Source organism: Poecilia reticulata, chromosome 15 (assembly GCF_904066995.2).
Source record: "Poecilia reticulata chromosome 15, P_reticulata-male-v2, whole genome shotgun sequence".
NCBI lineage: Eukaryota > Metazoa > Chordata > Actinopteri > Cyprinodontiformes > Poeciliidae > Poecilia > Poecilia reticulata.
In genome coordinates, this window is record NC_088844.1 from 10,755,867 (window position 1) to 10,781,263 (window position 25,397).

At 41.5% G+C, this 25,397-nt stretch overlaps 2 protein-coding genes across 2 annotated transcripts in view; one reads left to right on the forward strand and one right to left on the reverse strand.

The window, feature by feature from the left end:
* Positions 1-3: 3 nt before the first annotated feature.
* Positions 4-8,762, forward strand: il22ra2 (interleukin 22 receptor, alpha 2). Its single transcript, XM_017309041.2, has 8 exons — positions 4-117; positions 1,605-1,699; positions 4,097-4,168; positions 5,367-5,481; positions 6,393-6,577; positions 6,704-6,846; positions 7,959-8,115; positions 8,205-8,762. The coding sequence occupies exons 2-7, from the start codon at positions 1,624-1,626 to the stop codon at positions 8,103-8,105; spliced, it is 738 nt and encodes a 245-aa protein (XP_017164530.1). The 5' UTR covers positions 4-117; positions 1,605-1,623; the 3' UTR covers positions 8,106-8,115; positions 8,205-8,762.
* Positions 8,763-8,929: 167 nt separating this feature from the next.
* The window catches only part of map3k21 (mitogen-activated protein kinase kinase kinase 21), a 26,626-nt gene continuing 10,158 nt past the window's right edge, over positions 8,930-25,397 (reverse strand). Inside the window, exons 2-10 of the mRNA XM_008429189.3 lie at positions 19,217-19,397; positions 18,972-19,120; positions 18,059-18,234; positions 16,306-16,546; positions 15,666-15,788; positions 14,398-14,548; positions 13,799-13,893; positions 12,186-13,001; positions 8,930-11,636 (exon numbers count right to left, since the gene is read on the reverse strand). Coding sequence (XP_008427411.2) covers positions 11,290-11,636; positions 12,186-13,001; positions 13,799-13,893; positions 14,398-14,548; positions 15,666-15,788; positions 16,306-16,546; positions 18,059-18,234; positions 18,972-19,120; positions 19,217-19,397 — 2,279 coding nt within the window. The 3' untranslated portion in view covers positions 8,930-11,289. The remainder of the gene's footprint in view (positions 11,637-12,185; positions 13,002-13,798; positions 13,894-14,397; positions 14,549-15,665; positions 15,789-16,305; positions 16,547-18,058; positions 18,235-18,971; positions 19,121-19,216; positions 19,398-25,397) is intronic.

Genomic DNA, 25,397 nt, shown 5'->3' on the forward strand with positions numbered 1-25,397 from the left:
GCCTCCAGATTACTGCGCTGGGACGGGCGATGCTGCTCGACTCACGCGTCAGGCCCCTGTTTTAAGGGAAGAACCGCTGCTCCCATTACGGGTCATGACATTTGAACGCTCCATGCGGTTCGTTCCTCTTACGTTTTGTCTGCTTTTGGATTTGTTTCCTTCCTTTTTTTCATTGTCTGACCGTTGAAATATCCATATTAGTGCTTCCTGTGCCAGAACTCATCATGTGTGTTATCTTTTTAATTGCCAGGCGTCTGGTGAGAGTTTCTTGTAATCTGCAGTGGTTCAATTTGTCATTGAACCACCATTACAGATTATTACAAATAAACTGCCTACAAACCTCGTATGTCCAGAACGGATTCTTTTTTCTTTTTTTTTTTTATACTAAAATCAGCACTTTGACAAAGCAAAATAAAGTAGTGCGTAGTTGTGAAGTTGGCAACACAGTTTTACAAAGACTGTATTAAGTTTAAAGTGTGTTTGTATTTACTGTTGCCATGGTTGCAAGTGGCTTTGGGTTTCGTTATCACCTGCTTTGCACGTCTCATTCATTCTTTGTATTTAAGTCTCTACTTTTACTAGGACATTCTTATAAGTAAATAGACTGATCTAAACCAGGTGTCTGCAACTTTTAAAATTCAAAAAGCCTTTTTTTTTTTTTTAAACCTCAGTCCAGTTAAATGGAACTCATTTAGAGCTGTTGCCCTTTAAAAAAAAGGAAAACTTCTGAAGAAGCACCATTTTATGGACACATTTTTTCTGTTTTTATTTTTTTGTTTGGGTGAATGTTTACAAAAAAAAAGTGCAACCTAATCAGAAAAAAATAGATTCAAGGAATATAAGACTTAACACTTCAGGTGTGACTCGGCAATTCAATTACTGCATTTCATGAAAAGACTGAAAATCTGCATTTAAATGTACATATTAAAAAAAAAAAAACGTTTTTCTATCACTTTTAACTAAAGTTGAGGGACGGCCCAAACTGACTCCTGATCCGAACCAGTCCGTTTTCCTTCCTGTGCCGTTCCGGTCGAGACTCATCTCGAAGCTGAGTGTAGAACAATCTGGTTTTTACCGAGCCAGCAGTTCTCCAACGGTGAGCTTTACAGCTTCATCATTCTGCTTAATAGGAATGAGGTAATATAGATGTAACGTTTTTATTAATATATGGTCAAACTCTTTATAATCCCTCAATAAACGGTGAAGTAACATTTTATCAGTGCATCAATTACTATATAGAGTCAGAGCAAACGCTCCTACTGCTTTAAAAATAAAACCCACTTAGACTTCTTGAGTCTCACTGTGCTGCTAAACGCACTTTTGTCAATCATCTTTTCAAATATAATTATTGGATGCTCTCACAGAACCAACTGTGAGGGGAAAACGGTTCACACAGCTCTAACTGAATACGGGGGAAAGTTTTCTTCACCTCTGTAGCCCAGCTAACATCTGAAAACATCTACCTTAACTGGATTATGTGTTTTCTTGTCTTTCTCGTATTTAACATTGCATGTTTCTAGACTCTGATCCATTCAAGAGCTCTGGTGTGTTTAGGGTTTCTGCTGTGACTTTCTTTAAACGGTTGTTTTCATCTGTGACTGCAGCTAATCCAGCGTAGTCATCATGGGCCCGTTGACTGCTGCTCTAAATAAAGTTCTCCTGGATCAACCTGTGAGTTCAGGTCCACACACACGTCTTGGTAGGTTTACAGTTCAGACATGTTTTTTTTTGTTTTTTTTTTCCTCCCATGAGTTTCAGATTAGTTCAAATATACCCCATGGAAAGCTCAACACCTTTATTTACTTCTCCACGACGTTATCCCTGATCGGTTTGTGTTCTTCTCTCTTCAAAAGTAGTTGACTAGAGATGCATGCCTTATTTTAAAGATTTTTATTTGAGAAAAAAAAAGAAAGTTAACCACTTTGGTTGCACATTGGTGCATTAAAAAGCATTGAGATTTGTGATTGTGACAACGGAACAAGAGAACAGTTCATTGGCGTGAATTCTTCTGCAAAGGTTTAATGTTTCAGACATTAAAGCTGCAGTATTAAAAAGAATTGTTCATGACTTGTTTAAACTGTCATGATGATGTAACAGCATAAGACAGATAATCTGCAAAAAGGTCGATCTCTTCCTGTACCTCCTTCCTGAGCTGCTATTACCCTCTGAAGAAACGCACCGCTCCCGACCTAAAGCTACCAATCAGAGCCAGGAAGAGGGTCTGCTGCTAAAGGACGAGAAATTACTTTCTGTTACAGAAAAAAACTGTTTATCTGTCGTCATTGGCGGCCATGCTAACTAGCCTAGGATTCATAAAAGGCTACGCTAGCTACAGCTACAACGCAGGGAGGTTTGGTGGGGATGAGCAGCGCCACACAAGAATGTGATTGACACCTCCTGGCTCTGATTGGTTGTTTCTAGTTAGCTGGATGAAGGAAAGGAGTTATTTCCCCCCCCCACAACTGTCTCATACAATCACAAGACAGACGATTTCAACAAATGAGTAAAAAAAAAAAAGTTGTATTTTTTAGTGTCCTAAAAAGGCCTAGTTAGTGAAACCAAAACCATAAATAGGATATAATATTCCTCAGAACCGCTCAACAGCAATATCATTTTAGAAGTTGCTATTAATAGCTTGCTAGCGTAAAAGCCTCAATTAGGACCGAAGCGAAGAGGAAACGGGAAGTTCAGGACGGGACGCCATTCTTCTCTGTTTTGTTTCAGCCGCTAAGAACAAACACTGACTATGCAACTCGTTTCTAGTAAACTGAAGGTTTCCTAGTAAACTGGCTGAACCTTTAATACAATACCTGTAATGGATCGAGTCAAAGATCCGGCCCAAGTTGCTACTTCTTCAAAACCGAGCAGAACAAACTGGAGTCTGATTCCAGATGTACAGACTTCAAAACTCATATTTCACCAAAACCTGCTCATATTTACACGTGACGGGGGGGAAAAAAGCATTATGTCCCAGCTCTATGAGGGCGTAATATGAACAATATCAACATGTTTATTTGAATAGGGGCAATAATATCAAGCACTATAGCATTTATAGCCTTAGCTAAACTTTGCACGTTAGCTAGCCACGTCGACATATGAACAAAAACACATTACTGCAGGTTTGCTGAAAACTGCTGCGTATTAAATGAAAGTGCTGAGAAATAGTTTTTTTTAAACTACTACTGAATTCTTACACATTTTCGGTCCAGAGCTGCTATCTGCTAATGCTATCATGCTCTAAAAAAAGAAAACAAAAAATAAAAAAACAGTAAATGAAAGGCTTGAAATAAAGACAAGAAATAAAGTTTCTTGTCTTCACTTGTCTCTAATTTCATTCTGGTTATTTAAGAAGTAATTTTTTTTAATGTTTCAATCCAACAACTGCTACGTCATCGCTTGAGTTCAGGAAAAAAAAATTAAATAAATGTATGCGTCGAGACTGCTCAAAGCCGCATCTCCATATGTTAGAAAGCTGAGCCCAAAAAGTTTTGAAACTATTGACTAACTTTACTGATTTTTTTTCATATGTTTCTAAATTATATTGAAGTTGAGTAACATTTTTTCTGAAGAGTCTCAAAGGCTTTCATTGAGAAAGTATCAGAAAGAGCAGGAGCTTCTTAAAGAGACAGAGGCCCAATTTCAATGTGCCGAGTCAAATTTCGTTTAAGCCATGTTTGAAATACACAGCATTTTATCTCGACTGCAATAAAATGGCACTATGTGCCTGGAAAATATGCAAAATACATTTACAGATAAACTAACAGGGAAATAAATTCAGTCAGGCTTGACTAACAGTGATTCTAAAGGATTTCATAATCTGAATTACTCATTGTTTATGGTTTTAAAATCTGATTTGTGAACTTCTGAAAACGGGAAAAAAACATGACAGGTGATCCATGACTTGTTTTTTACACATGAAATAATAAAAAAAAAAAAAGAGAGGGGGGAAACGTGCAAAGGTGTTGTTGAGCCACTTATTTGTCGCAAGCGCCATAAACAGGGCAGGGCAAGCGTGACATTTAGATGGGGGAAGTTGGACGGTGTAAAAGGGGACGGGGTTGCCTGCAGCATCTACGTGAGTGTTTGGTTTTCACAGAGCGCATCATGAACCGCCTGCTGCTGGGAGCCGTGCTGCTGGGGAAGCTGGCCCTGCGTGTCACAGCTCAAGGTAACCTCCGCTCTCATCCTCCTCCTCCTCCTCCTCCTCATCTTCATCACCATCATCATTTTCTTTTCAATCTCATTTTTTATCACAGAGCTTCAGCCGCTTTGGAAAAACACCAAAGTTGAATTTGAGACATCCTGACTGAGATTTACGGCTGCGATGTCAATGTTTTCCTTCAAATCTAGTTTTGTTGCAGATGTGGAAAACATCATAGTAAATTTCCTTTACAGCATTTACTGGTTTTCTTGTTGTTAGATCCTCAGAGACAGAGAAGGTCAGTGATGGTCAATAGGCTGTCAAACCTGTTCGCTGTCGGCTGTGTTTGTCATAAACATTGACTTTGTTTTTTAAAGGGGCCACATGGCATTCACTGCAAACAGAAGCTGCAAATAAAACCAAATATATATATATATATATATATATATATATATATATATATATATATATATATATATATATATTTGGTCATTACCAGTCGTCACAAATCATCCTAAGGAGTTTTTTTTTAAAAAAAACAGTTAAAAGACTTTTAGAAACTTGAGATTCTTCTACTCCTACTCCAGTGAAGCCTGATGACAGAAGAATTTGTGATTTACGTTAGGCAGCAGTGTTTGTTTTGGGTGACGTCCTCCTGACCTTCCCAGAAGCTCAGGAAGCCTCTTTCCCTCTTTTGTCTACTTAAAACCCAAAGACATCACTTTGAGCCGGTCAAGGAAACTGCACAACTCTGTGCAGTTTTCTTTAGTTTTATCTCACTTCAAATGTAATTATTCTGTTATAAAAAAACAACAACCCTGAAACAAACAAAAAGAAGTAAAAAGAAAAGTTCGATTCAACAATAGTGTCCCAGGAGATAATAAAAGGTTTAATTAAACAGATGTTTACAAATGAGATAATGAATAAAATATGATAGAACTTGATTACATTTATTTAGAAGAAGCTTCAATTTCAGGACCCAACCCATGTTTTCCTTTATCCTTCTCTTTGTTTTCCATCATTACGTCGTCATGCTAGCTGCCAAATTTAGCGAGAGCGCGGCACTTAGGATAAGAAAGCAAACCACTCAAACATTGACCTTGCAGTGCGTCTGCAGTTTGACATCCTGCTCAGTTCTACCTGTTGGTGATAAACTCCTCCAAACGCCATTTATTAACTCGCTTCTCTCATCTGAGCCACTAAAATGTGACTTCCTGTGTTGCAGAGATGCTGACTCCACCTGGACAGGTGAAGTTCGAGTCAACAGACTACAAGAACATCCTGCGCTGGGCCGCGCCCACAAACAGCTCCTGCCTGCAGTACCACGTCCAGTATAAGATGTGAGGGCTCACACACACACTCACACACACAGTCAGATGGATTCTTCCTGCTGCTTCAGCCTTTGGATCTGCTCAACTAGGAAAAAAAACAAACATTTATGGCATTTTTCTCTTGTTTTATTTCTTTAAAAGGATTTTTTTTTATTAAGTCTTAAGTTTTCTTACCAAAAGTGAAATATGAAAAAGGACTTCTTCTCTCCATGAACACACGTGTTTTTGGACCAGTATTTGTCTAATATTTAAATTTTAGAAAACCCACCAGCAGAGGGAGCTCCTCCTCCAACACCTTAACTGACCTATAACCTTTAGCTGTGTGTGTTGTTGGCCTAATCTACTCCAGATTAGGATTAAAAGAGCACTTAAAATTGCCTTCAAGCGTAAAAATGAATATAACACGAGGAAGCTAGCATGCTCGAATACGTTTCCTCTTATTTTATTAGTTTTAGCTATCAGGGTGGCAAATCAAAATTCAACTATATGGTTTAACTAAATGCACCCTGACCTTCAGTGCTTTTTGCACAACTACATCTGCAAATCTTTTTTTGTTCTTCTCGCTTTAACAGATTTACTCTGTAAAAACATCGAAAAATCAGGCATTGATCTGCTACAAGATAAATGAATAGTTCTATTTTGGTGGGATTTTGTGGAATAGTTATTTGCAGTCAACGTCCTACCTGTGGCTAGACATTTGTTCAGAATGACCCCAGTTTGAAGAACTCAAGCAGACTGGAACCAGTTAAAGTCCAGCTTGTATCTGAAACAACTCGAACTTCAGAACGGTTGCAGCAGCTCGGCGTTTCGGATTTTTACGCCGACTAGAATCAGATCATCATGTCCATTCGACATACAGTGTAAACATCCCCCCCGCCCCCCCGAGTCGTCTCACAGAAATCTCCGCTCACCTCTCACAGTTACGGCGAGCTGGACTGGCTGAACGTCAGTAACTGTCAGGGCATCCATAGACACGACTGCAACCTCAGCGGCGCCACCTCCGACGTCAGAGAGTGGTACTACGCCCGGGTGCGAGCGTCGTGTGCGGCCACCAGCAGCAAATCGGCCTGGGCCATGTCCCGCAGATTCAGCCCCCGCTGGGACAGTAAGCGCCGACCCTCCTCTTTAACATCAACTCCTTTATCCTATCTTATTTGTAGAATTATTTCTGAAAAAAAGATGGTGTCTGAAAAATGTATTTTTAATGACCGTTGACTGTTTGTCTCTGCAGCCAAAATCAGCCCCCCCACGGTGAAGCTGAACTTGTCCAAACAGGACGTCGTGGTCCAAGTGAAAGCCTCCAGAGTGTTGATGCGCAAGGTGCACAACGGCGTGCACAACCACATCTACGTCGTCCACCCTGGCGGAAAGGAGGTAGGGAAGTCACACAGATTATTGCCCATAATCTCGGCTCTTCTGTTTTACCCAAAATCTGCCAGATTGTTGTTAAAATTTTTGTACACCGACCCCTGCGAAATTACTAATATCGCTTCATTAATTAAGATGATTCTATAAAACTCTGACTCAGGGGGTGCTCAATATATATGCACTCCACACTTTTCAGATTTTTATTCACTAAAAGAAACCTGAACATTTTGTCATGGATTTAATAGAAAAGTCCAAAAGTGTATATTTGACTCAAATTGAAAAAAAAATTAAATAAATAATAATAGCAATAAAGCCTCCAAATGTCGAGAAAAGAAAGAAATACATTTAATTATGTTTGAATTCTAACTGCAAAAACACAAAATCTTAGCAAGTATGTCTTTGCCTAGTTTCTAGTGCAGATACGTTGACATACTTGAAATATGACAAAACTAACTCACAAGTTACTTTCCAGCAAGTTATAGGAGTTTCCTTTAAGTCAATCATTTATTCATATTTTACTTATAATCAAGACATTTTTCCCATATTGGAAATAGAGAAAATGTCTTGTTCCATTTGCAGATTATTCACTTATAGTTAGCACCTTTTCTCCAATATTAATGAATTACAGACTGAAAACAAGCTCATATGTCTTGCTGGAAAATTACTTGTCAGTTAGTTTTGTCTTATTCGAAGCACAATAAGATATTTTGCATTAGAAACTAGACCAAAAATACACGGCGAGATTTAGTGTTTTTGCAGTGCAGCATCTATGTTGCAGTTTCATTTTTTTTTACTTTTTTGCTAAGTGACTCATCATTTGAAGCCATTAAAATCTGATACGTGACAAAACAGTCGCAGTCACCGATTCTAGGGCAAAAGCACAGATCAGATTCAAATAATGGACAAATTTAGGGCAACATTCGTCCAGTTATGAAGGCAAAGAGGAAATAGAAAAGGTTGGGGCAGAAGAGGAAGAGTAGAGGTGAAAAAAAAAAGAACAATAACACAGAAAAAAAAGAAGAACCAACTGACCCGTTGCCCCAGTTTTCTCCCTCCGTCGCTTTGTGCTGTACGTGACAGCTGACATGCGGCGCCTCTCTTTCCCTCCCCTCCTCCAGGAGGTTTATGAGGTGGCGAGCGGCTCCAGGCTGACTCTGACAGAACTGAAGCCCAGGATACGCTACTGCTTCCAAGCACAGACCGTCATCCCCCGGGACATGAAGAGCAGCGACCGCAGCACGGCCGAGTGCATCACCACAGACTGATCACACGCAGGTCCGCTTCTGCACCAAACAGCTGTTGTGTCCGTGAGAAACGAGCCTGAAGAGTCTGACGGGTTTCCTTCTCTTCTTCTTCTTCTGCAGACGCCGGTTGACTCCAGTCGTCTCGTCACTCCAGTCCTCACCCCTACCTCCACGGCTGTAGCCACGGGTATCTGAACTCGGAAAACTGGTGCGATTAATGGAATCTCTCGAGGAGCTTTTTTTTTAAAAATTTTATTTAAAGTCTGTTGCTAAAACTTGAAACTTTCTTGACATTTTTGGAGTATTTTCTGCTGAGGATCACTGTGAAATTCATTTCTTTGCGACGTTGTTGTTGTAACTAAGTTTGGTTATTTTATTTCATTTTTTTTGGAAGCTGAAGTGAAAACATGAAGACTATTTTATCTACTGAAATATTTATGCACAAGTTGATTACTTAGAGGAAGCAACCTTTGACATTTTGTATTTTTATCTCAAACGAATGAGAACAAACGGATGTTCCTGGACGTTTTGGACACGACGTTTAAGAAAAAAAAAAGAAGACTACCAGAGCTTCTGTTTGGGATTAAAAACGAGCCCTGCTGATGTTTTATACCTCATGTTTGTCCTGCCTGCATCAACTCACTAATAAAAGGATTCATTTCCTCTTTTAAAAGTTAATTTGTTTGTGTGTTCAGTTGTTGCGCTGCTGAAAGGTCAAAATCGTCTTGCAGGGGAGTTTTTAATATTCTGGAACGTTCTCGTGTTCTGTCAGAATTAAAGCCACAAAATTGGCTGTGTTTCAATACGAGAAAATAAAATTTAAAAAAATCAAATAAAGAAGACAATAGGCTTGATGTGGACTTTATTTAAAACGTTGATAAACATGATAACTCTTGATTGATCAGGCATGACATAACCAATACTGTCAGGATAAACACGCACGGCCCACTGAAACAGATCTGAACCCAGTCAGTGTCATCAGCCGTCTTTAAAAACAAAAAAAGAAGAAGAAGTTTTACACAGTTTGATCACTTCGCAGGCCTCTACGCTTCGTCTCCTTCACATAGCAGCAGGTTGGATTAGTGGTTTTTGGGTCTGAACGCAGAAAAATTATAATGTCAAATCTGGTCCCCATCGCTGCCGTGGAAAAGCGTCTTAGGAATGTAAGAGAAAACTTTCGCCACAAAATGGCGCGCTATTTACAGACGGTTCTGAAAAACGGCTTGGATAGCACCTTTAACAGTTTGAGACTCGGATACTTCACGCTCTACAAAAAAAATCAAAAAATCAAGACGCACGCAAATGTCAGGAAGACATTCACACCGTCTGGTAATTCAGACGCTTCTCTAAGTTCATCCTTTAGCCCTTCTCTAGGAAACTCAGTAAGACAACGGGTGAAACAAGTGAAGAGGCGCTGTACGCACTTTTCAGTTACAGTTAAAACCCGATTCAGAGCTCTGGAGCGTAGAAAAGGTCTGGAGAGCAAAGCCTGCTGGGATACAGAGACCTTCACAAGTCCTGAGGAAGCAGGTAGTTTAAAGTAAAATGTAATTCAAACGTCTCCGGACTTTTCTGAGCGCGACGGGACGAGTTTGTTCAGGTGAAAAGAAATATTTTTACGCTTAAATAGACTTCATGATGCGAAACGGATTCAACCGAATGTGGAAGTTGTTAAATGTAACAGTTCAACAGGTTCATTCAGGTAAAAATATGTGATGCTTGCATTAAAAAAGGCACAAGCTTTACTGAGCACACTTTAAAAACCAGCTGCATTCAGGAATGTGTGGAAATAATACAAGTCCCTCAGTAAAACAGAGTATGACTTAAACTGTGATTTGTTTCAGTAACTCATCAAAAGGTAAAACTCGTGCTAAACAGATTCTTTGTTTTGATGACTACGGCTTAAAGCTAATGGAACTGAGTAGAACGTTTATTGGGATTTTAAAATATTGCATAAGACCAATAATAATAATTTTTTAAAAAGTACTGATGTGTTACTTTTAAGACAGTGACCTCAAAAGGTCGCTGATAACGAATCTGCCTGTTCAGTGGATGTCAATGGAAAGTTGAGTGGAGGAAAAAGTGTGGCAGTGCGGAAAAAGATGAGAAAGTAACAGCTTAGAAAGGGTTGTGAAGCCATGAGGATACTGATGTCATCTTCCAGCAGAACGTGACTCCTGCTGCTGAAGCCGCCAGTAACCATGGCAACACTGTGATTGACGCCCCATCCTTATGGAATATTTCTGACACGTTTCATGAGCTCCAGGTCACAATCATCAAAATTTCAAATAAAAGCTCGAGGGTGTGAGATGAATCCGTAAGAGTTGAACTTTTTCAACTCCCCATTACAGACGCAGCTCATGTGTTCATGTTTCAACCAATCAGCTCTTGTTGGGTTTTACTGCTTTATATGAAAAATCTGCTTTAGTGTGCTGAGAACCAGAAAAAAAAAAAAAACATCTATAAATACATAAACAGCAACATTTTTCTTGTCTTTTTTTTTTTTTTACAAGAATAGTTTCCATGTCTGCTTTGTAAGACTTCCAGTGATTTTCTACCTGCATCTCTATAATCTTTAGGCCGTTCTGGGTGGAACAACAGATGCTTCGGCTCTAGCATTGATAATGTAACCTGTCCCTAGAGCGCAGACTGAGCTGACAGTCATAAAAACACATTTGCAATAGAAAACAGCAGCAGCATCAGGCTGACAGTGGGTAAAAAGTCATATTTACAAACATTGCCTTTTTTGTGTGTGAACATTTTAAGTTTACATGTACGATTCTCAAGTGAGAAAATAAATCTAGGAGCCTGATGACGCAGCTGTGAAACGGAGGTGGAATGTATGTCCTGCTGCCCACTAACTCAGTTCATATTAAATTACCGATAAAAATAAATAAAAAGGTGTTTTGAGTTGGGGGAGATGCAGCGGCGGTCAACGTTGAGCTGCGACGACATACGGAGGGGACAGGGCGGGGTAACGGCGAGGGCAAGGTCAGAGGTCAGAGTCTGTTCTGGAAACGTGTTTAAGGCGGTTCTTTTAGAGCGCTGTGACACCCCAACATCACTTTGCTCAGGCACTAAGCAAAAAAAAAAAAAAAAACCTTCTTTCTATGGTGCTTTTAGAGACAAAAAGGAACAAAGGCAGCGTACGTCTAAAACCCCCCCCAGCTACCCTCTACAGCCCGCCTCGCTCAGCTCCAGGCTCCTAGGAGAAAAACTCTTTCTCCAGCTCAAACATGGAGGGCCGTGCTGGGGAGCTCTGGATGCGGCAGAGCGGCACGGTGCAGTCCCGTTTCTGCCCCTCCGTGTCCATGTCGAGCAGCGAGCAGCCCACCTCCGAGGACAGCACTACGCTCAGGTCCTGGGCCGTCTTCTCCCCGGAGTAGTGGCCCAGGGAGTAGCTCTTGTTGCGGCCCCGCAGCAGGGCCCAGGTGTGGGGCTTGGCCCGGAATGACAGGGGCCTCTGCCGCGGGACAGCGTCCCCGTTGGCCGGCTTTTCCTCCTTCTCCTGCTTCCTCTGAGCAGCAGGTGGCGCCGGAGGGCCGTTGTGGGCTGTGAGCAGAGAGAACAGTCAGATATACCCGAGTATGCTAACTTCCCCCAGCTATGCACTGCAAAAAACACAACATGTTGTCAAATGCAAGTGTCTTAGTACACTGGAAACGAGACAAAACTGATGTACAAGTAACTTTTCAGCAATATATGCACCTTGTTTTGAGTTAATTATTCCTTAATATGAAAAAGTACTAGTTTTAAGTACTATTCCTGCAAATGAAACAAGACATTTTAATGTCTTCATCCACTGGCAGGTTTGCTGTAGAAACTAGACCAGGGGTGTCAAACTCCAGTCCTCGAGGGCCGGTGTCCTGCAACTTTTAGAAGTGCCTCTGCTGCACCACACCTGAATAGAATAATTAAGTCATTAGCAAGGCTCTGGAGAACTGAGGAGGTAATTAAGCCATTTGATTCAGGTGTTTTGTACCTGTGGCACATCTAAAAACTGCAGGACAGCGGCCCTTCAGGACTGGAGTTTGACACCCCTGAACTAGACCATAGATATGCTGAGATTAGTGTTCTTGCGGTGCGGTGTGTGCTCCTCACTGTTGTGGTTGGTGGTGTACTTCTTCCTGCGCAGTCGTGTTCCTGTGTTGTGTTTGCTCTGCTCTGGGGGCCGACTCTGACTTTGCTCTGCCTTCTGGGTTTCAGCTGCAGGCTTGTTGCTCTGGCTGTCTGCAGCTGCTGCTCTGACGGGTCGGGACGTTTCTGAGTTGTGATCGTTGACCGCAGGCTCGGCCTTCCCAGGACTCGGCTCCGACGCCTCCGCCTCCGGCTGTAAGAGGCACTTGGTGGAATTGCACTCCATGATGGCAGACATCGAGACGAGGTTGACCGGCGGGGCGCCGGCGCCGTTTGAAGACGCGTCTTCCTTGCGGGAGCGGCCGCCCGGCGGGGAGGTGCTGCGGCGGAACCGGGTTGCACGCTGAAACAGGCCCTCCTTCTTCTTCTTCTCCTCTTTTGGGGTCTCGCACTCCTCAGGAGGAGCTGAGGTCCTGATGGCCTCTCTGATGTCGTAACCCAGGACCACGGAGGCCAGCAGCGAGCCGCAGCCGTACAGCGCAAAGTCGGTCTTCCGTCGCGCTGACGCCCTCTTCAGGCTGTTGGTGGGGGTCAGCTGAGGGGTTGTGGAGGTGGAGGAGGTGGACGTGGTGGTGCAGGGGTCTTCCGGAGTCTCTGGGGGACTTCCTGCACCGACCCCGGCGTCGCCCGGTCCGCCGCTCCCGCCGGGGCTCTGAGGCTGCGTCTCGTCCCTCCACAGAGGAAGGTCGATGTAAACCTGGTTGGGGAACTTGAGCTGCTTTGGTTTGGAGCTGCTGTCGGGACATTCCTGGGGGAACGCCTCCTCCCTGCCTGCTCCCGCTGAAAACAAACACACGACTGGTTCAATGTAATCAAAACAAGGAAAAAGGGATTTTCTTTGCAAATAAAGTCTTAATGATTCGTTGTGCATTTGCCCTCCTCACTGCAGATCCAGACACCATTCTGTCGGGGTGTGTTTCTACCAGCCCATTTAAAAACTGATGTTGTGCCGAAACAGCTCCACTAATTAGTCCAAACTTAATCAGCATCAAAACACAGCGGACACCATCTTGGCATTACCACAGCAGCCAACATCTACAAGCTTCCTCATCTCCACTTGGCCAATCAGGACCAAGGAGAATGAATGGCAGTCCTGGATTGGCTGCTTTGCTAACGCCAGCTAATAGCGTGTCAAGTAGCATTGGTGCTACAGCTTCCCATGCTGCATTTTCTTTTGAATATTTCAGATATTCTCCAGGGAAAAATCTGCAAATAGTCAAATTTTCCACAAATAATAGGGCATACCACAGAAAAGTCTGCAAATACTGAACTGCAAATGGGTGAGGGTCCAGTGTGTATTTCACCAGGGGTGAAGGGCGATGAGATGCAGTGTTATAAACCAAACCAATAATTTTGCATGCAAGACAAAATGTGTTGCTTGCATGGTTTATAACAAAATGCAAACAGAACCAAAGAAATCAACACTATGAGGTTCAAAAACTATTTCAAAAAGTATAAATAAAGTTCCCCCCCAAACCCACATATATGTAAAAAAAGAATAAAAGTTATAGCAATAGAGGTTTGGTGCCTTCTCTCTAACGTTTGTCTATCTGGTAGTTTGTAGTTCATCAGCTCACCTTGTTCGCCGAACAGAGCGGCGAGGGGAACAGACTTCTGGGACTTCAGCAGGCTGGTGGACCAGGGGTTACTGCCGTCTGACAGAGGGCGCACCCTGAACCCAAAATACAGGAGAATGTGAAGACGAGTAAAAGACAGACTGCAGGGTCACTGAACAAGCTAAATGAGGTACATCTTACTTATTTATTACTTTGAAAATATTAATATTCCCACTTTGTGCTTGAGTGAAATAAATAAGTAGAGAGAAAATAGTTGAAAAAATGGGAGTTGTTTTTGGAGCCGGCTGCCCAGTGGAGAAAGGCCGTGGGTTCGAATCCCAGCTTGGAGTCTTTCTACTTTGCGTGTTCTCGCCTGAGCATGAGTGGTTCCTCTCTGGGCCCAAACACGTGACTGTAATCGGCTTAACCGCCCTCGGATACGAAAGGTTCAAGTGGTTGAATGAAATAAGTTCCTAGTCGTGTCAACAACAGTTCAAAGGCAGAAGCTTTATCATCTGATTAGTAATAAACTGACCTCCAAGTTGATTCAAAGTACAGAAAACATTTAGGAACATCAGCCAAATGTTCTGGGACTAAGCCTGGCTGTGTGTCAGTCTTACCTCTCAGCTGCAGCAGGTCTTTCTTTGCTCTGAACTGAACTGGGGCCCCAGGTTCTTCCTTTCTTCTTGATTCCTTTTTTCACGTCGTCGAACTCCTCTGGCCTGAAGAGGGAGCTGCGGCCCCACGTACGGTTGCTCTCGTCTTGTGTGACTGACAACAGGAATTTCTGCTCATTATATGACAGCCACAGAAGCTACATGAGAAACTACGAGGGTGTTTTTTTTTTTTTAAGGTTTTGTTGGCTCTAGTGGCCTTTATTTGAAAGTAGTTTGACAGGAAAGAGGGTTATGACCTGCGCCAATTGATATTTGGCCTGCTCCAAATGTCAACAGGCCAGGAATCGAACCTGCGACTACCGGCATGAGGACTAAGGCTTCAATATGTGGGTTGTGCTTTGCCCCTACGCCACCACAGCACCCAGAGGATGTGTTTTAATCTGTTAAATCCAACAGTAATCTTTGAATAAAATCTCTAATGTCTGTGTCATCTTTAACTCTTGTCCTTACAAAAAGCCTGATTCAGTTTTTAAGAGCTAATTTGATTGATTTAAAGTTTTTGTCATTTTATTTAGTTATCTGAGAAGATACACATTGGTAAGGTGTTTCAGTTTCATTAAGACTGGATAAGTATAAGTCTAATAACTGTAAACTTTCTCTAAAATAATTAAAATTGACTTTACAAAACAGGACTTTTTAAAACAAAAGTAGAACATTTTTTAATTTGCTTGTTTGTGGCTGGACACAAAATTTATCCAACTTTCCAAAAAACAAAAAAAAACAAAACCCAAATTAAATGTAATAATGAAAGAGAATATGGAAGAGATGAAACCTCATTATTCAATAAACTTGTGTCCAGTAGAGAAAAAAACTGTTGTGAAGTTTTAGGCCGATTTCTGTTTTCATACTGAATCGTCAGGGTCAGAGCTGATCCAGTGGATCTGCTCAACAATCTTCCTGCTCACTCTGAATGTCTCCACCTCGCTGAAATGCACAAGAGGAATTTGCTCCTGTTATCACAAGGGCGTTGCAGCGTGCCTAAAAGTCTTTACCAAACTGTTTAAACAACTGACTGGCTGCCTTTTTTGTCCCTCTCGGTTAAAAACAGCATCCGCGTGCTCGGCTCTCGTAAACCTCTCAAAGAGCTGATGTGGTTTTCTTTTTTCGTGATTTAATTTTTTGAAAAAGAAGAGCCGATTTAATCCAGGAAGCACGGTTGATGTTTAAACTTTCAGACTGTGCATGGCCTGAGGAAGACGAAGCGGACTCACGCTGGATGGCTCGCAGTCGGGGGATGAGTGTGGGGCTGCTGGGCGGAGAGGAGCTGGTGCTGTGGAGGCTGCGCCGCTTGTCCATGGAAGGCGACGCCTGCACGGTTATCTTGTGCTGGAAGTCTGCAGAATGCAACATGGACATGCAGGGGGGTGTAATTTGCTATCAGGGTTTACACAAGAAGCATTCTTTGTAAAAGGCAAATATTGCACAGGCTGCAGCACTGAACAAAACTCTCAATTATAGAAAACCTCACAGTGTCATAGTAAATAAACACAGATGTCAGTAGCTGCCTTTCCATCGACAACATCGCTGCGCAAATTGGAATTGCAGCTTGATTGAAACAAGACAATTTTGGAAAAAAAACATTAAAAACACAAAAATGAGGTGGATTCTCGGCTGTATTTGGCAAAACTGAAATTTACACACTTTTTTCACATCACACGTGTCACATGACCAACAACCGGACGTTACCGCTGGTGGAAAAGACAGAAAAGACGACAAGAAGTGGTGGGAGGATGATGGTGTGGCATGCTTTTTAATGACTTACTCCTCTGTGTGATTTTAATGACCTTTATTATTTAAACACCGCAATTGCGAAATTGTGCTTTTCCAAGGTTAGTTGACATTTACTCTCACCTGAGGGCAGGCTGATGCGGTTTCCATCCTTCAGTTTGAGGCGGGAGCGTTTGAATTTGCCTTTCCTCTTCTTGACGTTGGGCTTGTCCTTGTTGAGCTGGAAGATGAGGATGTTGAGCTCTCTCTCCAACACGTTGATCTCGCGCTCCGCCAGCTGCTGCTCGCGCCGCTTCAGCAGCTCCTCCTGAGACTTCTGCTGCAGGGCGGCCCGCGTCAGCTCCTCCTCCCTGGAGCGCAGCTCCTGCACACAACCGGGTTGGAAGTGAAGGCTGGGCTGCCTGCTGCAAAGCTACAGAGCTACTTTACGAAACCGAGAAGACATGGTTCAACAGAAGCATCTTCAGACTGACGGACTGCACCGGTTCATGCTTAAAATAGATTAAATCTGTTCATTTGAACAGGAAAAAAGGTTACTCTGGATACAAAAGCTGATATAAAATGCTGAAGGAAGTTTTTGTTTTAAAATATTAATAAGACCCTGACTTACAGCAGCTAGTTTTGATATAAATAGATGATCGTTCATGTTGGAAAGGCAAGAAAAATATTCTAAATGCTGCTACGATATCTTCTTATATTTTAGTTTTTAAACATGAATCGCAATTATCTAAAATCAGAATCAGCAGATCAAAAGCTAAAAAAAAAAAAACTTAATAGGTCCATTTCTGAAATATATGGTTGCATTAAAAATATTGACCTACGGTAATTGAATACCTTAATTTAATCGCCTTAGACCAAAAACTTTAATCGATTTAAGTGATTTAAAATGAAATCACCAACCAAACTTACAATGCAGGTGTTATGAATAATTTGTCAGATCCTGACAGGATTACACAGTGAAATCAGCAGTTAGGGTTCAAAATATTCAACGGATTACGTTCTGGTTCTCGTGTTCCAGGATTTAGAGTCACATTCTCAGAAACGCGTTAAAATTACAATGCAGCCCTTGAAGACAGATTTCTGTAGGATAAGCGGTGGATGACTCCGTCAATAAGAAGTTGGCCGTAGGATTAATTTATGCGTAGCTGCAAACTTTGGTTTCCTTCCAGGGTTTTTTCTCTTTTCCTCCAACTTTCTCTCAATTCCTTTCTGCTGAGTAATGATAATCGGTACTAGATGACTTCAGTAAAGCAGCTTTCCGGTCAAAACCCGTCAGCCTCCTTGATACAGATTAGTGTGGGATATTTGCAAAAAATCTACCAACATAATTGACAACACTGCCGTTAATTATGTGAAATTTGTATAAGAGAAATGGTTGCCAATCCTCTGAGATAACGCTTCCTGTTAAGTACGATAAAAAAAAAAAAAACAACTACTGAAAGTTTAATAATATATTTGACTAAATTACCAATATTCACAATGAGGAATGGAAAAAATAGAAGATATTCGCCTAGATTAGGAGAAAGAAATAGAATTTAAGTCTTAGAAACCCAACCTGTGTGGTTCAGTTCACTATTTGTGCTGATCCTGTTTTTTACTAGACACTAATTAACCCTCTCTTTAAGCGTACACTTAAACAGAAAGCAGATTAAGCTCTTAACCAGGGGGAAGTACGCTCAAGCACCACAGCAGTAATGACTCAGTCAGCTAAAGACACAACAAGCTTATTAAATGAAGGTAACCAATCAGGGCTTTAGAGCGGTTACACTTGGATTGTTTCGTCTCTCAGCATCTGCAGACATCAGACGCTGACATCTGGTAAAGTTCCCACACAGAGCGAGGCAGAGATCGTCGATGCCTTCCGGTCGGCGAGTACCTTCTCTTTGGTCCTGAGCTCATCGAACATCTCCTGGATCTCCACCCGCCAGTCGTCCTGCATGCTGTGGAAGGAGTCCTGGGGCATGGTGGCCATCACCGCCTCCTCGATGGCCGACAGCTGCTCCAGGATGCAGGAGAAGGAGGGGCGGACATGAGGGTCCTGGTCCCAGCACTCTGCGGGACGAAGCACAGATCAACCCGGGTCAGAACATCTCCGTCTCCGACTGCGTTCATTTAGCAAAAATCCTTTCCCTCTCTCTAAACGAGCTACCAACATATCCAGGTGACTGGCTTTACAGCGGACAGCTGGCATTTGTAGGATACAAGCAGACACACAGGTGGCTTCACTAAACCCGTTAGTATACAGAAACTGTCTGACTGGTTTCCCAATGCGTGAAGAAAAGGTTCTGGTTGTCGTCGGCTCAGCAGAACTTTTGTTTTAGTTAGAATGTGAAAAATTATGATGAAATAAAGCGGGTTTCCATTTACTGGTTTGGAGCGAATCAACCAGGTTACGCATGGATGTAATGAACAAGATGTAGAGCTGGAAAACTAGCATGGACCACACATCTCAGAAAAACGGACAGTCTTCCCCTCCCATTGAGAGGTCTGGACTTATTTCACATGTTTCAGAGTCAAACCCACCAGTGGATAAGAACGTTGGCTGCATCAAAAGAGATAAACACCACATTGCCCACAAAGTCTCACACTATTTGGTTGAAGAAACATAAAGTCACGTTTCCCCCCTTAAGAATGAAAATAACAGTACTTTGACCAGTTCACTTAAATCACTAGGCGGTACACACAAAATGTAGATTTTTGTCAGATTAAACAGCAAAGTAAATTGGACTAAAAATGACAGCAGGATTGGTTTATTTGATTTTCAAACAAAATGATTTGGCTGTAATCACCTTCCATAAGCTTGGCGAAGGGTTCGGGGCAGGTGGAGGGGATGGGAAGAGTCAACTTGTTGACAGCAACACCGTAAGCAACAGCCAGACCGTCGATCCCTCGGTACGGGACCTCCCCCGTTAACAGCTCCCACAGCAGGACACCGTAACTAATGGAGGACACACACACACACACAGATAAAGTCACCTTCACTGCATGAAGGATAAGATACTTTAGTCAGAGTCGTAGTCTGTCGTTGCCGGACCTCCACACGTCGCTGCCTTTGGAGAAGAGCGAGGACTTGATGACCTCTGGGGCCATCCAGGAGTAGGTGCCTGCAGCCGACATTTTTGTAGTTTTGTGCCACTCCCTGGCGAGGCCGAAGTCCGTGATCTTCAAGGTCTTCCTCCCGATGTCGTCGTTCTCAATTTTTTCAAGTAATAAAACTGAGAAAAGGGGAGAGAGGCAAAGCTGAAATAAGAGTGATGTGGTTAAATTTTCAAGATTAAGTTTTATTTTTTATTTTTTTTACATTCTGCTAAATATTACAAACATAAAAGGAAAACAACGTTAAAGAAAAGCAAAGCAGAATTGCAAAATAAGCATCTGAAAGTAAACGGGATGGAAATGGATTCAGACTCCAATGTTCCTACACAACTTTTAAAAAACCCAAATTCAATTTTTCAGATCATTTTTAGATGATAAATGTAAAACTGCTGATGACTTTACAACAGATGGATGAATGAATAATCAACAAAGCAATCAATGGATGAGAGCAAAAAAAAATATATAAACAAAAATACGCAAAACTCCAAATGTTTCTAAGATACCGAGAGGCAGCTCCAGTCAGATTTTTTTTTTTACAAGCATTTTCAGTAAGTTTTTTAAAAAAATAGATAACTATGATTAACGCAGCAGAACAGAAGGAGAGAGAAAAGTGCATGTGGGGAGTGATAGGTGATATTCATGAGGGCAGGCAGTATGCGGCGCCACTCGTTACTGCGGTAACGGGAGGCTGACAGCGCCACAAAGCGCCTGTCCTCAGGTCCTAAAACTGCTTAACACATTAAAGACTGAAGCCTGCTGGTAACAAAACACCTGAAGTAAAAGCGCGGCCGCGGAGAAGCCGGGTCCGACTGACACGCTGTATGAAGTCCAGACAATCTGTGACAATCAGGTGTGAAAAATCTATGCCTCGCATAGAGCCGTCCAAAACTCTCTGCTCTTTTATTCACGTTTTTCTGGAGTGCAGTGAACAAAAACAGCCAGGGCCTGGCGGTCTGAGTCCAAGTCTGAACTCACACAAGACGAATAACTTCTTCCCTCTGCTTACATTTTACTGGGATTACTTCTAGTTGCACACAGAACAGATAGTAACTGTGTGGAAGTAAAGCAGCTCCACCAATCATTGTTAATAAGCCAATAATTGTTTTGAAATTGCAGCTGTAAAGCCACTAGCAGCAAGTCTGTGAAAGTACCAGAGCAGCCTGACTGACTGACCAGCTAAAGCCAGGCGCTTGTACACAAGATGCCTCATGAAAAATAACCTCACATTGGCCACACGTCGGTTTTAAGGTCTGTTGTCAGACCCATAATTTACTTGTTTCACATAATTTACCATCAAAAAACTGAATATTAACAGCGAAAAGTGGCTCTTTGATGCCTTGATACTCTTGATTTCTTTTCACATCTGTTTTTACTTCTGCCAAAAGCGTCTCTCATTACAAACTGCCCCACTTCACGACTTTATGCGCAGACCTATCGCTTACAGTCGAGCTGCGGTGATTCTGCGAAGCAAACAACGGAGGAGCTGAAATGTACGCCTCGATCTTCCTCAAGTTACTTCTGGGTTATTTTTAAAGTCAATGTGAAAAACATTGACGGCCCATTAAAAATAAATCCCTCAAAGTTGTGTTTGTTTTTTTTTCCCCCCCAAGCATGCAAAGAGTGGATGGACTTTACTATGCGTTTCTTGGGCTGTTGTGTCAAAGGAGTGAATTGTTGGAATTTTTAATGGTTAAAATGCGACATCGTAGCAATTTCCAAACAGAAATATTTGTGATGCTTGTAACAAGGTAGCTGCATCATGAGTTGTTGATTTTTTTTCTCTAACCTTGAACTCGCTGCTCTCGATCGCTGCATGGCAAACACAGAAAAAAAATATTCACCAATAGTAAATTTACCTCCCTGATTTTATGCGCTTCTTTAAAGCTTATTGTTCTGCTGATTATTACAAGTCCTGCTTCTTAATTAAAGAGAAAGCAGATCCTTTGACAGATGCCAATGGGCGGCATGAGAAGGCAGCCGCTGCCCTGAAGAACCGACGGTGAGCTCAGAAATACGTCTCGTGACTGCTGGGTAAATACAAAAAACAAACAAACAAAAAAAACAAAAAACTCAAACAAACAAACAAACAAACAAACAGAATGGCCTCTGTTAACAATGGTCCACGATATCGGGGGTGCTGGGTGGCTCGGTTGGTACACCGGGTCAACGTCCTTGACGCGTTTGTCCTTGGATAGTTGGATTCCTGGTCTTAGGTCATCTACCTTGTTCTCTCTCAACACTCGTTCCTGTGAAATTGGTGTTAAAAAAAAAAAAAAAAAGCTGGCAGAGCCCAGAAACTGCCCACTACTTTAAAACAAAACACCACTTAACCATAAAGTCTCAATTTATCTGAAGGTTTTAGGTGGCAATTTTCAGATCTGAAAATTTGTTTGTTTGCCACAAGAAACGAAAACATTTTGTACCAAATTTGACAGAAGGATATTTTAAAGTAATATGTTAGATACTAGTGTCAAACTTGCCTCTTATCTTTGTTTAATAGACCCTGAAAACAACAGAAACTGCATCACCAGTAAACGCTTCAAGAAAATACATAAAAAAAACATGTCACTAATAAATCACTAAAGCACTGCCCGACTACTCTGAATGAACTGCAAACATTAGGATGGCAGCATTTTGTTTTTTAAGAGCAGTATTTGTATTTGTGTGGATGTGACTGGGTTAAATACAGATAGTTTAAATCACAGCCTGCAAATCAATACCTTTAATTCCCCGGATTGGAAAAAAACATGAACTTCAAAGTTATTTTGGCATCAAAATCAAACCTAGTTTGAAAACCTTAGCATCAGTTTCACGCCCTGAAAGGATCTAAAGACAAAAAAGTAGCAAATCTCCTTCTTTTTATTTTAAGTACTTGATTTGTTTATGAAGTCAAAAACAAAAATGGTAAAAGAGTTGTACTAAATCTCAACTTGTGATAGGTCAAAAAATAACAACAACAAACAAAACAACTTCATTTGATCATAAATCTTTCTATTTTTTCAGAAATGTCAATTTTTCTTTTGGGTATTCGAGTAAATCTGAGAACACAAACTTATTTGCATTGTTATCCCAACTTAGAAAACAATTAAATAAAATGATAAACTTTTCAAAACTGGACAAGAACCTTGAACAGTGAAGCAAGCCCAGATGAACTACAAACTGTCTGATTGAAACAGTGTCATATCCCCCCCAAATTTCAACTTGACATGAACGAATGTGAAGCAGTACGTCGAGCTTACAAAGTGGTTTGTTTCTGAAAGTAGCTCTACTTGGTCGTCTGCAGCTCAGGCAAGCCGTCTAACGTGAGCAGTGATGGTTAAGATTTCCGTTGCCATCGTCAGGTAATATTTTAATAGCTGTGAAAAAACCGCTAGCATCATTTTAGGACGTCCCAGGCTCGGTAAAGAACAGGGCCATCGGTGCCATTACTCTCCTGGGGCAAACAGGGGATCCTCTACCCCGGCTCCAACAATGGGAATTCCATTACAAAACAGGTTTCACTCCACCAACGATACACTTCGACTTCCTGTTGTCAAGTCGTCTCCCGGTGACGCCAAAGATTCCTCCCAGCGGCCTCCGTGGAACAATAACAACGACTTAAGACGGGTTGGTTACACGACCTTGAGGAAAAGTGGTCTTGGGATAAACCTGTCTGTGCTGACTTGACGTATAAAATGTCACGCAGAATATTTTCTTTGGAGCTCCTTGCTACTTTGGTGTCAGCCCTCTAGAAAAGTTGGATAAAAGAACAAGCTTCTGTCACATGACTCCCTGTTGACGTCAAGCTACAAATAGCAACCTGTCACACTTGCAATCCATTTTATTTGACGTGTCGACTCTAACAAGAGTTGAGTTGCTGGTAAGCGGGAGAGTCACCATCAAAGGGTTGACTAGTTTGGTTGCATTTCAAATGATTAAACCAAACTAAGGAACTCCTGGTGAACATTTATTTGCTCTCTACTTAAAACGTGTCTTGAAAAATATTCAGTAAGTGAAGAGGAAGGGAAGGGTTTACTTCTGTTTTCAAAGTTTTATTGGCGAAAGTGAATCTGAAATGCGGAGAATGCATTTGTGTTCAGGCATGTAGGGTGGAGACAGGAGGTGAGCGGGTCATATGAGACCAAAATTTTACTTTAGGTCCTGCATGCAACAGGTTGTGTGTGCTGGAACTTGGAACACGTATCAACTTGATTTCCCTTTCCTCATTGTGAAGCAGGATGGTAGCTGCATCATGCTGTGGGAATGCTAAGGGAAGCTGTTCAGAGATGGAGCTAAATATAGCACAGTCCTAAAAGAACAGACTGCAAATGATTTTGTGGGTTCATCTTTCATTAAGATAATAAATATTCAGCCTCAGCAGTAATAAAAGACTTTAGATCAGAGATCTGAACGCCCAAAGTTCAGATCTAAATCCATTCAGAAGATAGGAAACACTTTGACTGAACTCCAGCTATTTAGACATGAAAAATGGGCACAAATTGACAGTGTCTGGATGTGCAGAGTTGGTAGAGACTCATTCTTGCAGCTGTAATTTCAGTGAAAGGCGATCATGACTGTGACTACAAATACAAATGGATGCCACACTTTTGAAATATTTATTTGTGAAAACGATTTACTTGTTTTTATCACAAAATCATAACATTAGATTCATCACATAAAATCCTTAAAAACAAATTGGTTGGTGTAATAAACTAATCCCTAGAATACCAGCAGCAGTGAGACAAACAGATCAACAGCAATCGATGAAAACTGGTGAGTTTATTTACAAGTCAAAGTCTCTACTCAGTGTTTACAAGCTCGAAGTCTCGCCTATAACCAACAGCTGAGTCAATCTTTTGGTCCTTCAGATTCACGTTATGTAAGACTGTTGATTATTCCCCAAGAATCTGCCAGACTTAAACACCGTCATGCACAAGCTTTGTGGTTTTGGTAATTCAGTAATGTTCCGTAATCTAGACTACTTTCACTGTTGGCTTTAAGGATCAGACCTGCAGGCCAACAACGCATGACAGAAACAGATGAGGAGTCGATTTTATGACGTTTTTGAAGCAATAACACTACTGTCAAAATTTGTAATTCACTTAAAACAGTAAAGCTTCAAACCCACAAAAAAAAAAAAAAAAAAAAACACAGGCAAGACAGAGACAGGTAAAATTCTTAGTTTCAGGAAAACTGGCTCTGTGATAAAACATTTCTAGTTGCACTGTGGAAACATTAACTTCTGCAGGCTCCACTGGGTTTCAGTGTTATCCATTAAAAGGTAAAGGCGAGCTCATCACTACCCAAATACCATTCCATAAACAGAGCAACTTACAGATTTCAACTTATGTTTTTATGAAGCTGAGGTTGAGTCATGGTGACAGTGACTGCTTTCGTTTTATCTGAGTCTCAACTAAAAAGATCTGGTGAGTTGATTCTCAAAACTACACTACAACACACACAGAGAGGTCGCATATTAGGAAATATGTCAGAGGTGACTAGTAACCACTAGCAAACTCCGTTACCCACATACAAAGTTGATTAGCCACAAACCGATTACCAAAGAAACGTACATTACTTAAACTGAACTCAAATGTCATTTATTGTTACAAGCTAAGACAAAGATTGTTGCTTTGCAAACAAACTTGTATTTGGGGTTATAAGTTCATGCTTAATCCGTCTACCGTTTCTTACTCTGCTGACAAGAAAAAGAGAGGCAAAGGGCACCAGCTCATGCAAATGAAGGCGCGTATGCCTTCAAGGCAGACCGCGCCCTGAGCCAACACCCACTTATTACTCCTTTTCCATCTCATGGAGGAACAGTGGGAAGATCAGACGCAAAGGTGCTGAGAGCAAATCAGGTCTTATGCTTTCTTGATCGAGTTAGGTTAGGTCTGTGGGCCTTATGAAACATGATTACACTCTTTTTTCAACAAAATAAAAATCATTTCCAAATATTGAGATTTCATCTGGTCAGTTCTGAGCACCTTTCAGAAAATAAATCAGCTGCTGCTGGCCACGCCCTCCAACTCAATGTTTACACTTTATACATGTGGAAATGGCTACAAACAGAATTAAAAACAAAAAATCCACTTTTGCAACCTCACTTTAAAGCAACTTTACAAGCTAATCAAATGTCT

Bases quoted from the DNA above. Each gene is read 5' to 3' on its own strand.
- il22ra2 (XM_017309041.2), top strand. From the start codon at position 1,624: ATGGGCCCGTTGACTGCTGCTCTAAATAAAGTTCTCCTGGATCAACCT. The intron at 4,169-5,366 runs GTAACCTCCGCT...CCTGTGTTGCAG, and splicing joins CCTGCGTGTCACAGCTCAAG to AGATGCTGACTCCACCTGGA. The intron at 6,847-7,958 runs GTAGGGAAGTCA...CCCCTCCTCCAG, and splicing joins TCCACCCTGGCGGAAAGGAG to GAGGTTTATGAGGTGGCGAG.